This window comes from Eulemur rufifrons, chromosome 17, assembly GCF_041146395.1.
Source record: "Eulemur rufifrons isolate Redbay chromosome 17, OSU_ERuf_1, whole genome shotgun sequence".
Taxonomy (NCBI): domain Eukaryota; kingdom Metazoa; phylum Chordata; class Mammalia; order Primates; family Lemuridae; genus Eulemur; species Eulemur rufifrons.
This window is the reverse complement of record NC_090999.1, coordinates 49,017,258-49,036,386: the sequence shown is the minus strand read 5'-3', so window position 1 is coordinate 49,036,386 and position 19,129 is coordinate 49,017,258. Positions and strand designations below refer to the sequence as shown.

General features: G+C 35.3%; 1 protein-coding gene across 2 annotated transcripts in view; it reads left to right on the top strand.

The window, feature by feature from the left end:
* ANKRD31 (ankyrin repeat domain 31) overlaps positions 1–19,129 on the top strand; it is a 106,413-nt gene that overhangs the window by 20,805 nt on the left and 66,479 nt on the right. For both annotated transcript variants that reach the window (XM_069492421.1, XM_069492420.1), the window contains exons 4-7: positions 6,896–6,933; positions 11,913–11,989; positions 15,897–15,940; positions 18,451–19,020. In XM_069492421.1, the coding sequence (XP_069348522.1) occupies positions 6,896–6,933; positions 11,913–11,989; positions 15,897–15,940; positions 18,451–19,020 (729 nt within the window). The remainder of the gene's footprint in view (positions 1–6,895; positions 6,934–11,912; positions 11,990–15,896; positions 15,941–18,450; positions 19,021–19,129) is intronic.

Sequence of the window (19,129 nt, the reverse complement as noted above, 5' to 3'; positions counted from 1 at the left end):
TAATTAGCCAGGCATGGTGGCATGCACCTGTACTCCTAGCTACTCAATAGGGTGAAGCAGGAGGATCGCCTGAGCACAAGAGTTTGAGGTTGAGGTGAGCTGTGATTGTGCCACTGCACTCTAGCCTGGGCAACAGATTGAGACCCCGTCTTGAAAAAAGCAAAAAACACGAAATAAAAAAAAACTAAACTTGGCTAGGCACGGAGGCTCATGCCTGTAATCCCAGCACTCTGTGAGGGTGAGGCAGGAGGACTGCTTGAACTCAGGAGTTTGAGACCAGCCTGAGCAACAGCGAGACCCTGTCTCTACTAATAAAAAAATAGAAAAAATTAGCCAGGCATGTTGGTGAGATCCTGTAGTCCCAGCTACGCAGGAGGCTGAGGTACAAGGATCACTTGAGCCCAGGAGTTGGAGGTTGCTGTGAGCTAGGCTGACACTACTGCACCCTAGCCTGGGTGACAGAGCAAGACTCTGTCTCAAAAAAAAATAAACCAAATTTGGGTACCTCAGTCTGCCAGAAACATATTTTAAGCAAATGTTATCAGCTATTCATCAAGGTACTTAAAACACTTATTGAATACCAGTAGTGAGTATTCTGTTCTACTGAATGTGATGGTAGTGTGTGAGACATCCTGATGTGTCCTGGAGAGCCAGGATTGGTTGAGCTGATCTGGCTGGTGAGAGTTCTTCTACTACACTCCAGGTAATCTATGACTCAGTGAAAGAGAATGATCTCAGATAGAAGATTGTTTTTTGATTAAAGCTATATAAATAGATTTGCTCCTTTTCCTGATCCTCTGAATTAACACAATTAACCTTTCACCTCTCACACCCTACCCCCAAAATAAAACAACAAGAAAACTCTACAGTTTAATGGTCTGGTCAAAATATGAGGTGGGTAGGGCCAGGAGAAAAATGCAGTCTCATATATCAAAAAGATAGAAAGCAATTTGTGTCCCTTATGAAAGAATTGATTGAAGTGTGTCCTTGAATATTATTAATTAACAAAAGAACAACTCCAGCCCCCACTGTATTCAATGGTATTAGCTCTTGGGCGGTAGTTCTTTGTATAGAGGAGGAAATAAAAGTCAGCTGTCAGGTGCAAGCTTCCTTCTTAACTTGGTTTCTTATCTTTTGCATTTACCTTATATAAGTAGGGTCAAGTGAATAATTTTCCCTCAAAAGGAAAGTTACTGGTCCTTTAGTAAGATAAGTGAATATTACAGATATTTGAAAGAATTGCTTTGTGGAGACACAGAAATATCTAGTAATTATGTAAGTAAACTCTGTTGAATTAATCCTTGGGAGTCTCTGGGTTTATCTCTTGAAATTCCTTCTTCTCTCTGGGTGAGCTTTGTAAAGTTTGCTTGGGAAATACATACATGTGGAACCAATGTAACCTTACATGTGTAGGGATGAATTATCAATAAATAACACTGAACATTAATTGGAGAAGATTGTTCTCACAGTGTTTTATTATTATTTTTGTTTTATGACTTTATTAGTGATCACTAAAGTGCTTGCAAGTTCAGGTTAATGGCTTTATTTTCAGAAAGCTTTATTATTGATCATAGAAACAAACATAGAGGGCTCCCAAAGAGAGGTCTTTTTCTAAAGATCTTTAATGCTGACAACATATTTAAGGTAAAAATTCCTTTTAAAGTGATGAAAGTCAGTATGCTGTGAAATCTTAAAATGGAAGCATTTTATCTTTTTAGAAAGTGTAAAAGAAAATAAAAATCTCAGGACTCCTACCCACTAACTCCTTATGGAAAAAAGAAGGTCAAGCTTGGGGGCTGAGTTATACAACATCTCTTTCCAAATGAATAGCTGTTAATAACATTATACATTAGCCATATCTCCACTGGAAAGGTAGAAGGCCTTAGGCATCTATGAAGGACTGCCCGTACATATCACTCATAAACAAATTCTTTGCTGGCATAATTGATTCTTCCTTTACTCCCTTTTTCTCTTCAAATATTCACCTTATCTTTTTTTGTAAAATGTAGACTTCCTGGGCCTCACAAGAATGTAACCATTTGCTTCATTACCCACTCCCTCCTCCCTTTTCTTTCTGTATGCCCTCTCCCCTTAAATACTGAGTTTGCAAATCCCTCTCTGGAAAAAACAGTCACAGATGCATGTGTGGCTTGAGTTTTTCCTGGGTGCGTCCTCAAACTTTGGCTTATGTATTTATTTATTTTTATTTCAGCATATTATGGGGGTACAAACGTTTAGGTTATATATATTGCCTTTGCTCTACCTGAGTCAGAGCTTCAAGTATGTCCATCCCCCGGAGGGTGCACACTGCACCCATTAGGTTTGTGTATACCCATCCCCTCTTCCTCCCACATCTGCCTGACACCCTATGAATGTTAGTTACTGCTATATGTGCACTTAAATGTTGATCAGTTAATACCAATTTGATGGTGAGTACATGTGGTGCTTGTTTTTCCATTCTTAGGATACTTCATTTAGTAGAATGGGCTCCACATCTATCCAGGATGATACAAGAGGTGCTAGGTCACCATTGTTTTTTTTTTTGTGTCTGAGTAGAACTCCATGGTATACCTATACCACATTTTATTAATACACTCATGTATTGATGGGCACTTGGGTTGTTTCCACATCTTTGAAATTGTGAATTGTGCTGCTGTAAACATTCTAGTGCAGATGTCTTTTTTTCCTTTGGGTAGATGCCCAGTAATGGGATTCCTAGATCAAATGGTAGTTCTACTTATAGCCCTTTGAGGTATCTCTATATTACTTTCCATAGAAGTTGTACTAGTTTGCAGTCCCACCAGCAGTGTATGAGTGTTCCTGTCTCTCCACATCCACACCAACATTTATTGTTTTGGGACTTTTGGATAAAGGCCATTCTCATTGGAGATAACTATTATCTCATTATGGTTTTGATTTGCATTTCCCTGATGATTAGGGATATTGAGCATTTTTTCATTTGTTTTTTGGCCATTAGTCTGTCTTCTTTTGAAAAGTTTCTATTCATATCCTTTGCCTACTTTTTGATAGGATTGTTTGATTTTTTTCTTGCTGATTTTCCTGAGTTCTAGTTCTAGTTCTAGATTCTAGTTATCAGCCCTTTATCAGATGTGTAGCATGTGCATATTTTCTCCCATTCTGTAGGTTTTCTGTTTGCTCTCGTGATAGTTTCCTTGACTATGCAGAAGCTTTTTAATTTGATCAGGTCCCATTTATTTATTTTTATTATTGCTGTGATTGCCTTTGGGGTCTTCTTCACAAATTCTTTCCCTAGGCCAATGTCTATAAGAGTTTTTTCCAACCTTTTCTTCTAGAATTCTTATAGTTTGATGCCTTAGGTTTAAGTCTGTTATCCACTGTGAGTTGATTTTTGTTAGAGGTGAAAGGTGTGGATCCTGTTTCAGTCTTCTACATGTGGCTATCCAATTTTCCCAGCACCATTTATTGAATAAGAATTATTTTCCCCAGTGTATATATTTGTCTGCTTTGTCAAAGATTAGATGGCTATATGAGGATGGTTTTATATCTGCATTCTTGGTTCTGTTCCATTGGTCTATATCTCTGTTCTTGTGCCATGCTGTTTTAGTTACTATAGCCTTGTAGTATAGCTGGAAGTCTGGTAAATTGATGCCTCCCAATTTTTTTTTGTTTGTTTTTTTTTGGTTTTTTTTTTGTTTGTTTTTTTTTTTTTGCTTACCAGTGCTTTTGTTATACGGGGTCTTCTCTGTTTCCATATGAAGCGTAGAATTATTTTTTCTAGATCTGCAAAAATGATGTTGGTATTTTAATAGGGATTGCATTGAATCTGTAGATCACTTTGGGTAGTATAGACATTTTGACAATGTTGATTCTGCTGACCCATGAGTATAGTATGGTTTTCTACCTGTTTACATCCTCTGCTTTCGTAGTTTTCCCTGTAGAGGTCTTTTTACCTCCTTAGTTAAATGTATTCCTAGACTTGTCTCAAAAAACTGGAAAAGGATGAGCAAACCAACCACAAACCTAGCAGAAGAAAAGAAATAACAAAGATCAGAGCAGAACTAAATGAAATCGATAATAAAAAACTATACAGAAGATTAATAAAACAAAAAGTTGGTTTTTTGAAAAAATAAAATTGACATGCCTCTTGCTAGATTAACGAGAAGCATAAAAGAAAGGACTCTAATAAGCTCCATTGGGAATGAAAAAGGAGAAATTACAACTGATACCACGGAAATACAAAATATCACCTATGAATACTATAAAAACCTCTATGCACATAAACTTGAAAACATGGAGGAAACTCTTAGAAACACACAGCCTCCCTAGGCTCAATCAGGAAGAAATAGAATTCCTGAACAGACCAATATCAAGTACTGAAATTAAAGCAGCAATAAAAAACCTTCCCAGGAAGAAAAATCCTGGATCAGATGGTTTCACACCCGAATTTTACCAGACCTACCAAGAAGAACTGGTGCCTATCCTGCAAAAATTATTTCACAGCATTGAGAAGGAAGGCATCCTCCCCAACATGTTTTATGACCCTGATACCGAACCCAGGAAAGGATGCACCAAAAAAAGAAAACTACAAACCAATATCCCTTATGAATATAGATACAAAAATTCTCAACAATATCCTAGCAAACTGAATTCAGGTTCTTATCAGAAAAATCCATCATAACCAAGTGGGCTTCATCCCAGAGGTGCAGGGATGGTTCATCATATGCAAATCTATAAATGTAATTCATCACATAAATAGAAGCAAAAACAAAGACCATATGATCCTCTCAATAGACCTAGAAAAAGCTATTGACAAAATTCAACACCTTTTATGATAAGGTGATGATGATGATTCAACACCTTTTATGATAAGAATGCTTAACAAAATAGACAGAGACAGGATTTACCTAAAAATGATAAAAGCCATATATGACAAACCCACAGCCAACATCATACTGAATGGGGAAAAATTGAAAGCATTCCTGCTTAGAACTGGAACCAGACAAGGTTGCCCTGTATCACCACTTGTATTCAACTTAATGCTAGAAGTCCTAGCCAGAGCAATCACACAAGAGAAGGAAATCAAGGGCATCCAAACTGTGGCAGAAGAGGTCAAACTATTGCTCTTTGCTGACGATATGATCTTATATCTAGAAAACCCCAAAGATTCTGCCATGAGTCTATTGGAATTGATAAACAAATTCAGCAAAGTCTCAGGTTAGAAAATCAGTGTACAGAAATCAGTAGCATTCCTATACACCAACAACAGTCAAACCGAGAACCAAATCAAAGACTCAATACCCTACACAATAGCAACAAAGAAACTAAAATACCTAGGAATATATTTAACCAAACTTTGGCTTAGTAAACTTCCATTGATTGAGATCTTTGCCTTAGTCACTTATTCTGGATTATCAAAAGGGACACAACAACTTCAAATTTTCTGGTATTTCTTGAGAATTAGGCTGAATCAGTTTAGCATTTAACACTGTAACACAGATGTCATATAATTTCTGGTCCTTAGGAAATATTAGAACTTGGCAAGAATAGCTCCTCAGAATCATCACAGATTAATGAAGAGGAAAAGAACCTAGGAATAAAAAAGGAACATTTCTCTTTCTCTTCATTTAAGTTCCACAAATTTTTTTTATATTAAATAGAAAGGAGTTATAACAAAGACATAATGGCCAAAACTGTAAAACTCTTAGAAGAAAACAGGGAGGAAGTATCATGACATACTTTGGCAATGATTTCTTGGATATAATACCAAAAGCACAAGCAACAAAAGAAAAAATAGATGATAAGTTAGATTTCATGAAAATTAAAAACTTCTGAGCATCAAATGGCACTGTCAACACAGTGAAAAAGCAGCCCATGGAATGGGAAGAAAATACTAGTGAATCATATACCTGATCAGGGGTTGGTATTCAGAATATATAAAGAATTCTTACAACTCAACTACAGAAAAAACAAACAACTTAATTAAAAAATGTTCAAAAGACTAGAATAGACATTTCACCAAAGAAGATATGTGGCCAATAAGCACATGAAAAGATAATCAACATCACTAATCATTAGGGAAATGCAAATCAAAATCACAATGACATACCACTTTATAGTCATTAGGATGATTATTGTTAAAAAAAAAAAAAAAAAAAACTCCAGAAAATAACAAATGTTGACAAGGATGTGGAGAAATTGGAGCCCTTGTGCATTGCAATTGGGATTGTAAAATGGTGCAGCTGCTGTGGAAAGTGATATGGTGATTCCTTAAAAAATTATGCATAGAATTACCATATGATCGAGCAGTTCCACTTCTGAGTGTATACCTGAAAGAAGTGAAAGCAGGGACTTGAAGAGGTATTTGTACACTCATGTTCATAGCAGCATTATTCACAATAGCCAAAAAAAGTGGAAGCAATGCAAATGTCCATTGATAGAGGAACGGATAAACAAAATGTGGTACATACAATGAAATATTATTCAGCCTTAAAAGGAAGGAAATATAGGTATATGCTACAACATGGTCATAAAATGATGAATATTGTATGAGTCCTCTTATGTTTCTAAAGTAGTCAAATTAATAGAGACAGGAAGTAAAATGGTGGCTGCCATGGGTGGGGGAAGAAGGGAATGGGGAATTAGTGTTGAATTGGTATAGAGTTTCAGTTTGGGAAAATCAAACAATTCTGGAGGTGAATGGTAGTCATGTTTGCCCAACAGTGTGAATGTACTTAATGCTACAGAACTGTACACTTAAAAATGGGTAACAGTAAATTTTATGGGTATTATACTGCAATTAAAAAAAAGAAGCTAAGAAAGAATAACACAAGAATTATCTTAAATGTTAAGTTTTTAGCTTGTTGCATTGGATTAACATTCATCAGTTGAGAAAAACTTTTTTTCTTCCTAGCAGCCTAAAGATGAAACAGAACAAAATAAAGCCCTGTTACAGTAAGTATAGTAATTTTTGGCTTCATTATATCATAGGTTGTTTTTTTTTTGTCATTTTGTACATCTGAGTATTCATTTTTTAAGAGTTTTAGAATTGTGTATTTTTGAATGATTGCCCCTTTAGCAGCATAAATATATGTTATTTTATAAAACATTCTTTATGTTTAATTTCATAAGAATGATTGAATCAGATTAAGGTAAGTTCATTCTCTATTAATATTATTTAAAAAGTGAATTTAAAGCAAAACATGAAGGAAGAATTTGTAAAGCTTATTGAAATTAGACTTCCTATAACTATTATATTTGAAGAGACTATCTCTTTAGTTCTTTTAAAACAGTGGCTCTCAAAGTATGGCCTATGGATCCTGTGGGGTATACATGAGATTCTTTTACAGGGTCTATGAGGTCAAAACTATTTTCATAGTAGTACCAACTCATTATTTTCATGTTTCATGGTGTTTATGTAAGAGTTGCAAACTCACTAGGTGCTCACAGCATGGGTGAAGAAAGATTTTCTCACACAAGGATTAGATATAAAAGTAAACAGTTTATTTTACTTTCTTAGAAGGAAAGAGATAGGGAGTGAGAGTGAGAGAGAGAAGGGAGAAGGAGGAAGAGACAGAGAGCAGGGAGATGGCGTGGCACCCCAAAGAAAGAGAATGGAGGTGTTTGCCTGCCCTGAGCCAAGTGGCTTGCCATTTTTTTATCAGGACAAAGAGAAAGGGAAACAAAAAATAGTGATTGCTGTCAGTTGCTAACAGAAGTGGCTGTGAAATGTCAAAGAGTTGGCTTCTCCCCTTTTCCTTTCCCTTGGAGACAGGCTTATCACTGGGGATGTGATCTTGTCCGTGATCCTGCCCTTGAGGATATAGTTTTGGGCAGGAACTGAGGCTGGAAGCTTACATCCCTTCTGTCCACTCAGGAACTCTTCAAGGCTGTTAAGCAAACTCTTAAAAATGGTTTAATCTATAGGTCTGGTGAATGTAAAAGAAAAGGATTTACATTTCCCTTCTGTCTGCTCAGGTCTTTTCAGATGTGAAAACAGAAGTCCACAGGGTACCAATTAGCGAGAGAGCTCATATGACTGATCTTAGCTGTTACTGAGAGACTGTGTGTTAGATAATTTTTTTCTGTTATTTCATTAGCAAGGCCGTCCTTTCAGTTTACATTTGCATGACAATGCTAAAGCAATTGTGGGTAAAATGCTGGAGCCTTAATAGGAATCAGCAGTGGCACCAAACAGTACTAGTAATCATAATGTTTTTTACTGCCATGAACTTGCAGTTAAAAAAAAAAAAAAAGCCAGTTTCACTTAACACATTTGTGTTTGGTAAGGCAAAAGTTACTAGTTTTATTAAGTCTCTACCTTGGGTTATATATCTCTTTAATATTCTGTATGATGAAATGGGAAATATTCTTAAAGAGTTTCTGTGCATACTTGTGTGATGGTTATCTTGAGGAAGGCACGTGTGCACTTGTTTGTGTTGTAAGCATTGTAGAAAACTAGTTTTACCTTTTTTTTAACTTGAAAGAATGACTTGGCCGGGCGCGGTGGCTCACGCCTGTAATCCTAGCACTCTGGGAGGCCGAGGTGGGCGGATCGTTTGAGCTCAGGAGTTCGAGACCAGCCTGAGCAAGAGCGAGACCCCATCTCTACTAAAAATAGAAAGAAATTATATGGACAGCTAAAAATATATATAGAAAAAATTAGCCGGGCATGGTGGTGCATGCCTGTAGTCCCAGCTACTCGGGAGGCTGAGGCAGTAGGATCGCTTGAGCCCAGGAGTTTGAGGTTGCTGTGAGCTAGGCTGACGCCACGGCACTCACTCTAGCTGGGGCAACAGAGTGAGACTCTGTCTCAAAAAAAAAAGAAAGAATGACTGACAAACTGGTTATTCACACTTGGATATGTCGGAGACATTTTCTTGAAAACAAATGAAGTAAGCTGGAAGGAAAACAGCTGATGATATTTGTTGCCTGTGAAAAAATTCAAACTTTCAAGTTAGAATTTTGGAAAATGGTGTCTACCACCTTGACCTTGATGGCTTTCCGATACTTAAAACCTTCTGGTGAGATCACTGGTTATATTTACAAAGGTGATTTTTAAGTGTTTTATAATGAAATGTGTCAACATAAGAAAGATGTGCATAACTCAGTGAATCAATATTTTCTAAAAGACCAATGCATAATGTTACAAAATCATGCACAGGTAAAAGATCCATTCATAGTGCAAGATAGACTAATGGGTTTTAATGTAACAGAATACAAAAAGTTCATTAATTTTATTTCAGTTTCTGCATTTTGAGTAACTTAAGAAACTTGTTGTTTGCAGAATTTTGGTGTAATATCAAAAAAGAATATTATAGTATTACAGGGAAAACTTTGTCTGCCCATTGAAGGTTTGCTGAAAATGAACTGACAAAAGGCAGATTTCATTTTTAAAAAAGGCATAGGAAACTTAGTTAATGTGCATGGGGGCAGGGGGTGGTAGGGAAATCACAGGTGTGTGGTTACTAATAACCCAGTGAAATCCGATGCTTATATACCCTTCTTCCTAGGGGAAGGGCAGATGGGAGGTGTAGGAGTAACTGATTTTCAGGGGAAATGAATGATTCCAAAGAACTATGGCCCCAGAGAACCATGGCCTGGGACAAGTTTCTCTGAGCTCTGAGGGAGGTGGCAGGAAGGTGAGGGGTGGAACTTCACTGTGAACAAACTTCATTTATTATGCAGAGAAGGTCTCAGGTAATCTCTTGGAGCTGCCCTCAGAAGAATAGATGAAAAGTCTGGGCGTGGTGTACTGGGTTTAGAGACTTTTAGTCTTTTCTCTGATGGTTAATCTTTCCTGATTATTTAATGAGATTCCTGGGGAGGGGGACGTAAGATAACCGCATTTTTTAAAGAAGTTTTCTTAGTGAGGTAAGGAAATTCTGGATGGAGTCCTTTCTGGTGCTTTGGGAAAGAAAGGATCAGAGAGACAGGGCACGGTGGCAGGGTAGGGAGGGGAAGGTCAGAGAGAGACCTTGGTTCTGAACCTTATTTCTAGAGCCTTTCAGTTTTCTTTAACTCAAAGCACTCAGCATGCCAAAGTGTCATATTTTGGGGCATTATTTTTTTATGCCCCCAAAATATCCATAGTTATCCAAAAAGGCTACTGCAATAATCCTCCCTTTTCCAACTGCATATCTGTGTGAGGCCAGATTTTTGTTACGTACTTCAAGCAAAACAATGTATAGCAATAGATTGAATGCGGTAACAGATATAAGATGACAGTCATATTCTATTAAGCTGTACCTTAAAAAGATCTTTTAAAATGCAAAAGATTGCAACTTTTCTCACTAATTTTTTTATTTTGGAAAATATAATTTTTCATAAAAATGTGTTAACATGTTCCTAGATTATTGTTGTCATTTTAAAATTAATATTTAAATGTTGTATTCATTTAAATCTCTAATATTTAAATATAAATAAATCTAAGCCACATAAATAAAAGGTCTTTGGGATTATCAATAATTCCTGAGTGTAAAGGAGTCTGAAGATCAGAAAGTTTGAGAACCACTATTGTAAAATAACCCTTTTACCCAATATACCAGCAATATAAATTTATTTACAGAAATGGAAAAAAGAAAAGGCTGAAAAAGACTTAACATAATGTTCCTGTCTTACTGCCTGGAGAACCATTGTTGACATATTTGTACAATTTATTTTAGGCTTTATATACATTTTTGGTTTTGTTCATACTTTCTACAGAATTGGAATCATCCTGCAGATAGTTATATAACCTGTTTTCAAATTTTAAGTAATAGTTTTATCTTAGTTATTTTCTAATGTCATTAATTTTTTTAAAAATGTGTTTTAGTGACCTTATAATATTTTATTGTATGACCGACTATACTATAATTCATTTAATTTTTCCTCTACTGTTGGACATTTAAGTGGTTTGTAATCTTGTCTAATATAAATAACTATTTGTAATTATTTAGATGGAACTCTGCTCTATTTTCAGACTTATTTCTTAAATACTCTTTTGCAATTTAGGCAGATACCCCGTTGTTAACTGAAAGTATGATTTTGTTTTGTTTTCATTCAGCTTGTTCTTTATGAAGAATCACATTTTAGGGAAAAAAATCAACATTCTTCTCAATTTGCCTTATAGAAGTTATCGTTCTATATGTGTAGTTTCATGTCTATTTTCAAGATGGCTCATATTGATTTCTTTTTAGACAGGAGAGAGTGCTCAATTTATTATTCTTGCTTAGGATTCAAGTAGCTATGCCCGGTGCATAAAAACTGCTCTTAAAACAGCTGAAACAAGAGGCTTTTTTTTTTTTTTTTTTTTGTAAAAGGAAGGTATCTTGATTGCATTTATGCAGTAAATTAGGCTGAGGAAAAAAATAGCTGATTGCCTTTCTTCAGTCAACTTTTAATTATCAAAGGGCAGATGATCAAAATTGCAGATTAGTCATGGCCCTTATTTTGTTTCCAGTGTCTTCTCTTCAGTATTTCTTACCTTTTCTTTGCCTGCTGTCAAATACAAGCATGATAAATAATGTCTGAGATATTTCCCATTAATGACTTTCACTTACTTCTAAAACTATAATGACAAAATGTCAGTGTATTTGAGAATGTGGATAGTCAAACTACTTAATTTTTTCCCTGACCCTTCTACCTCTATTTGGCAGACAGTCACCTCCAAAGTTACTTTCAGATCTAACTGTAGTTTAGCTTGTGTACACTCCTCAATTTGTCTATTAACTTTTCAACTCTCTCCTTCATTTTTGTAATCACTTAAAATGTAAATGTTAATGAAATGGTAATAACTGTAAAAATAATTAGAATGATGTAGCACAGATATATCCTGTTTGGAAAGCCCTTTAAGTGAAAAAAGTTTAAATTGTATTTGAATAAGAAACAGTGTTTTTTTTCTTTCCATTTCAAAATTTATTTTTATTTTTTAATTAATTGATTCATTTTTTTAGGACTAGAAAGAATTATCCAATGTTCACTGTGTCATTTCCCCAGGCTGGAATTTCACTGAACCACCAAAACATTGGAGGTATGTTTTTATGGGTAAAGACATATAAAGAAAATTTATCTTTGCCTAAAAGTAGAAGGCTTAGTTAGATATGAATTTATTTACAACTAGGCTGGTCTACTATACCTATTTTTTTTAAGAGATGGGGTCTTGCTATGTTGCCCAGGCTGGCCTTGAACTCCTGGACTCAAGCAATTAATTCTCCTGCCTCAGCCTCCTGAATAGCTGGGACTACAGGCATGTACTACCGTACTCAGCTTACTATACATTTTTAAATATGAAATCAATGTTGCTATTGGCCTTGGATCATGCTGTATAGAATTGCTTATGAGAGGAGCAGCTCAGGTGCAATCAATCAGTACCTGCTACTCCAAGTGTGATTTTGGAGCTCAAATGTGAAAATAATGTTTGTTTCCTCTGTTCATAACATTTTAAATATATGTGTCAAGGCTTTCTTCACTAGCAGTGACATAGGCCTTGGTGTTGCCTTGGCCAAGTACAACTTAGAGCATTTGGGGGCAAAACATTAAGTTACAAAAAATAACCTTTGTGAAGTTTAAGGTGTTTTCTTATGATAGTAAAGTCAGATAATTCACTACTCAGATTTGAATCATCTTGAGAGAAATAGTCCTGTGCCCCAACAACAAATCGGTAATCACTAACCCAGATCCTGTCAGTTTGGTTGGTCCAAGAAGTTATTTGTTTTCTTTTGATTCTGAGAGAATTTCTGTAATCCTGGGAAGGTGTCAAAATAAGTATTATTTTAATCTTAAGAAGGTACAGGAACAGGTGTAGAAATAAAGAAGAATGAATTATACCAAACATACTGTTACTTTATAATTAATGTAAAAGCAGTAATACATTTTATAACCATTGTATTTATGTGCACTTTGTCTTTTATATAAGATATTTGAAGTGGTAAATAATCATGTCAAAATGTTAGTGTAGATTGTTTAAGAGAGTTTAAGTTTGTAATCAATGTTTAAATGTTAAAGAAACAGTAATTTTCAAGTTTCCATGTCTTATATATAGAAGTTAAATAAATTGACCATTAAACAAGTATAAGTACAAATAGTAATTGATGTTCCTCTCCAAATACAAAAAGACTTTGTGATTTTTAAAAAGTCAAATTAATATTAAACAGCCTACTATAATTCAGACTGTGCCAAATAAATCCTCCAAATTTAGCAGAAACCTATTTAGCACCTTTTGTAAGATACAGTTATAGATAAACCAAAAGAGTCATATTTATAAAGCTATAGAAGTGCCATCATAGAGGCTGAAGTCCTTTTTGCAAGGATGTCTTGAAAAACTTGAGACAAAGATGTCACAGGTGATAGCATGCCTTTGGCATTCCTTTTTCTCCCTTTGGTTTTGACCATGCTAACAGGTGTCATCAATGGTTACACAGAAGATCCATTCCCATTTTTCTCATACCTGATCCTAGCATTTATTAAAAAAAAAAACCCAAAACAAACAAACAAGGATTTCACTATGTCCTATATTTCCCATAGCTCCAACCTCCTGCCCATTTGGGCCTCTGAGAGTCATTAATGCCTCATGGTGCTTGGTATCCATGTGCTGTTACCACTGCTCCTTGAACTTCTGAGTCACAAGTCTTATTGGCTGTTCCTTTACAAGTGTTTCATGCACTAGGATTATTGCTTTGTGGCATTTCTTGCTGCCCTAAAGCTGCCGTGACTAGAGACCCATAGATTTGGTACTTCATTGCAGCTCCCTCTTGCCTTTACTCCTTTCAGAGTGTTCATAACAAGAAGCTCATTTTATTATAATCCTTGACATTAGGTTAAATCACATGTAAGTAAACTATTAAATTGTTAGCTTTTATAGCTGACTCAGTTCTAATACAGTTTGTCTTCTCTCTCCCTGTTGAAAGGGTAATTCTAACCAACTTGTAGAAAGATAAAAATAAGCAAACTATTTTAAACAAATATAATAGCATTGGCTTTAAAATGCTTGGGTGTAAGTTAAAGTTTATGTATAAGTTAGAACTTAGCTCCTCTGTTCATTTCATTGCATTTGACCCTTTAGAATTATTTCTCATATATCCCATTACATTTTGTCTCTCTCAAGTGATAAGTAGAAAATGTGCAAAACCATTTAATAATTTATTAAAGGATAGACAAGAATTCAAGAAGAATTCTTTTTGTATTTGTAAAAACTTTTCAGTAAAATAGTTAGAAAAGAAATTCCTTCTAGTTGTATTTATTTTTAATACAGTAATCAAATTACTATAAAATATTTTATTAATATATCAAATTTTAAAAGTAGTAACTTGGCATAAAAGAATGATCATTTGATGATAAGGTTGTTAAAGACAACATGGGAGAAGATGTCTACAAGGTTTCTTTCTTTACAACTCAGAAAAGGAAGAAGAGGGTGAAATCTTTTTCTCTGTTTTTGAATTCTAAGCCCCCAAGGATCTGAAAGTTTATTTTTAAAAAACTTCTTGCAGAGCTACTTGAAGATATATCTATTGTTTTAAAATGTTCCTTTCATTGGTATTAAAATTATAAGCAACTAGAGATACAAAATTTTAAACAAGATACAGATAGTATATCATCACTGCTTGGCACAAAGAATTCCAAAGCAAGGATAAGAAATTATTTATTCTTACGACTTTTTGCTCATCATCCTGTGAGGGAGTGGAATGCCATGATTTTAACCCGCGTAGTTGATTTTCATGGCTTTTCATCATCAAATGGCAAAGGTGAAATGAGGAAAAAAGAAAAGGTTTTTAGAGGATGTGAAGCTCAGCTCAGCAAGTATGTGTGTTTATGCTTATTTTTTTCCCTGTGAAAAACCCGTCTGGCTTGTGAGGATGCATTCTGAGATTCAGCAGATAATTATTACTCTTACTGTAGCTATGTAGATATTACCTAATCAAAAGAAACCATAAGAATGACCCAGACAAATGCTTGAAATGCCAGTAAGTCCTGAATTCCTACCCACATATATCAGAATACCTGGGTCTTGGTGGTGAAAGTAGAAGGCAAAAGGAGTGGAATAGGAGAAATTTTTTTTTTCAGCCTAACTTGATGTAAATTGCTTTCTGCCAGCTAGCTCAGAGGGGTTGGGGTAGGAGTGGATAGTGAAGTTGAAGTTACAGAGGCAAGGCAGCAGTCCTCCATATTCTCTAGAATGTTCTGATTCCTTTTGGCCCATACATGGGGTGTTCCTTTTCATGCCTAACTCCATACAGCATGAATTCATGTAAGCTTCTTACATGTAATAGAAGAGATAATGACATTGAGAAAGTAAATATAATTTTTCCCTGTGTAGTTACAAATACTAAGAATAATTCAGCCAAAATAGTTAGGTTAGGTTTTAGATAAAATAATTTCAAATAATTACAGTTTTGTTTGGGTCCATGTAAAATATTTTTTTAAGAAATGGAGGAATTTTATAATTTCATTGCCAAAATAATAATATTAATACTTTTATATCAGCCTAGCACTCTGGGAGGACCAGGTGGGTGGATCGTTTGAGCTCAGGAGTTCGAGACCAACCTTGAGCAAGAGCAAGACCCCGTCTCTACCAAAAATAGAAAGAAATTAGCTGGACAACTAAAAATATATAGAAAAATTAGCCGGGCATGGTGGCGCATGCCTGTAGTCCCAGCTACTCGGGAGGCTGAGGCAGTAGGATTGCTTGAGCCCAGAAGTCTGAGGTTGCTGTGAGCTAGGCTGACGCCATGGCACTCTAGCCCCGGCAACAGAGTGAAACTCTGTCTCAAAAAAAAAAAATACTTTTATATCAATAAATTTATATAATATTTATAAAATACTTGATGTGTCATTTGATGTCTGAGGAAGTTCAAGTTATATGATTATGAAATACTGACTGAGGGGGTATGTTTTTAGTGCTTTAATAAAACTGGAATGAAAACGTTATTCTTTTCTAGGAGGGCCTGAGGCTGAAAATCCTGAAGTTTTGTCACACCTAGAAAAGGTTGGTCTGTATAACGGTGATTAACCATAGATCATGGATTTAGATTTTTAAAATTTTGTTGGTTAAAGTATCAAGTTCGTTTAGACTCTCCCCTATGCAGGAATATGACTAAACCATTTCAATAGATATAAGTCTATTCTTATCTAATCACCTCTTCCAGTATTTATTCTTCCTTGTCTCTAATAAAATATTCCTTGATTTGTATTTTTTATCCAGCATTGTCTCTTATTCTTTATCTAGAGAAGAAATATATATTAATAACTTGTTATCAAACTAGTTCCTGAGATGATATAGCAAACTTTCTTCTGTTGGTTTGTCTGTTACCCTAGTTCCTTTAATATTTTGTGCTATATATTGCTTTCTCATCTTCTAGTTGCTAATCAGTATCAAGTGCCTGCTGTTGCCGTGGGGAATCAGAGGACTAAAGACTGGCTGTGCCCACAGTGGACTCACACTCTCCTTAGGGATACCAAGCAATCAAAGACCTCCCCAGGCCAGCCCTACCATAACTATACCTTACTTCATCTCAGCTGTACCTTATACATTCCCACCTCCATGCTTTTGCTCAAGTCAGGAGCCAGGGGCAGAGGAAAGAGCATAAAATGTGGAACCAGATAGGTCTAGGTTCCAAGGATAATTCTTGTTTACATCTGTAAAATACCAACAATGATATCTGTTTCACAGTGTTATTGTGAAGACTGAGCAATGATGGTTCATGGTGTTTAACACCTAGTTGGTGCTTAATAAATATGTGTTCTTCCATTCACTCTTTCACAAATGTTTAATATCTGGCTCAAGTCCTTTCTCTTCTGTGGATCTGTTTCAGATGACTCTGGTGATCTTGGCCAAAGTAATTGCTCCTTCTCTAGCATTCATTATTCAGTGACTATATCAGTATTTCCTGACCACTTGCACCATATGACACTCATAGATCTTCTGAGAAAAAGGATTTGTTGGACAAAAAAGTTTGGAGAACACTGTGTCCTAAAGTCTCCTCAGAGATTTACAATGCACATACTCGGAAAAGTCCTGTGCCAAAGTAAATTGTTTAACTTTGTTTGAACAAGCATTTGACCAAGCATTTTTCAAACAATCATGAAAATCATTCCCTCCATTTCTCCCCTCCCCAGAAAATTTATTCTTGCAAGACACTAGGCTCTATGGAACTGATTAATATATAATGGTTTATGCTATACATTTGATTTCATAAATGTTTTGTGACATTATTTGTATTCTGGTTAATATCTCGGGTATTTACGCCTTGAATCTTCAGTTACAAATTAAGTTCCTTTAGGACAAAGCCCGTTGTACACACTTTATTACATCTAGTGCCTTGAATTTAGTAGACATAAGGACTTCAAATAGGAGGAAGGCCTTGAGCTGTGACTTACAGAATGGATAGGATATGGTTCTTAAATTTCTTCCAAATTCCTTTTGTCTTTCTGAACAAATTATAGTTAACACTACTAATAAACAAATATATCTTCTTAAGCTTGTATGCCATATATAGATAAATGGTGGCAGGTAGAAAAGGACAGGAAGAAGAATAAAATAGTTTTCACTTCTCTTATTCAAATCCGATCAGAATATTAGAAGGCTTACAAATTACTGCGTATCCTGTCAAAAAGGAGGTGTATTTGATTTTTGGAAAAAGCTGAAGTCACTGAAACCTATTCTTTTATTTAAGGTCAATCAAGTTAACAATTTTTTAATGTAGGAAAAAATTTCAGTGTCTTTGATGCACATTATTTTCTTGAATGGCTTACAAACTTATTTTGAAAGCAATTTCAAAAAGAGGGATTTTAACAATATTTTGAGCATTAGAAACATTGTGAGAACAGGTATAAACTATTAAGGTGATATATTTGAAAAGTAATAGTCATTTAGAAATGTTAAGTTTTGTGTTTTTTGTTTAAAATAACCACAACCCAGAGCCATTAATTTATAGCCAGGGCTTATAATATTAACACAGAACTGTGCCCTCATTTCTCCTCTTTTTTCCTTGGACCTCCTGTTCTTTGGCTTTTTTGTTTCACATTTACTTATCCATACAAAGGTGGGAAATAAAAACAAGATGAAATGACACCAATTTTATTCCTAGTGAATAATTTTTATAAAGTGAAATAGAAATTTTTGGCAAAGGAAAATTTTATAACCGTTAACTGCTGTGAAGTTTTGAGATCATCTGTTAATTTAACTACTCATGCCTTCTCTGCCTCTTCTGTTAGCAGAGATAATTTAAACTTAGTGGAAAAATTTGCCATCTGCAATTATGGTCCAGCCAATTTTATCCTTGGTCCACTATTAAATGTTAAACCACATGTTCAGTAATTAGTGATTTGGCATAGGAAAGTAGTAAAAAGTGTTGTTTTATTTATGGAAGGGGAGAAATGTTGATAGAAATTTTGAGGGTAACTTATAAATAAGATAAACTGTAAAACTATAAAGTTTTCATTTTAAGTACTTTATTGGATGTGTTGTAATGATGTAATTTCTATTGTAATACACAGGACCTAAGTGAAGATGGAGATTCACTTGAAGTTAGCCTTCTTTCAGATACTGCTATTACGGTATCTGAGGTGGTTGCTATAAAGGAGAAATCACGAATAGCACCAGAGAAGGTCTTAGCAGCACCAAACACATTTTCTGAGCCTGGAAAGGAAGTCACATTGACCATGACTTCTGAAGAAACTAAGGATGAAGAAAGCTCTCTTGAAACTTTTGTGTCTGCCATAGAAAGGTTATTGACATCACCAGAAAGCACCCAGGAGGAAAGATTGTTTGAAATAATCAATGATTTTGATGATAAAGAGTTGACAAATCCATTGAGTGGCTCTCCGAGTTCCATATCAATACCTTTGAATGCCTTGTCAGCATGTCATAGAGATTTACTAGAAAATACAAAGGATGATGCATTGCCAGCTGAATTATTGGCAGCCCTGAACACATTGCCAGAAGCCAAGATGAAACACATCTGTCCTGGAAAAGAGGGAGGCAGCATTATCAATGCTGGCAATGAATGTTTGGAAGTGGGGTTCAATATGTCTCAGACCAATGAAGATGGTACACAAATAGCAAAGGTGAATTTTGAGTCATATTTGTTCTACTCCACCATTTTAGCAAGGTTCCACATTAGCTAAGCTTCAGGACAAACATCTGTCAGTGGAGCAAGTAGGTACAAATATGAGT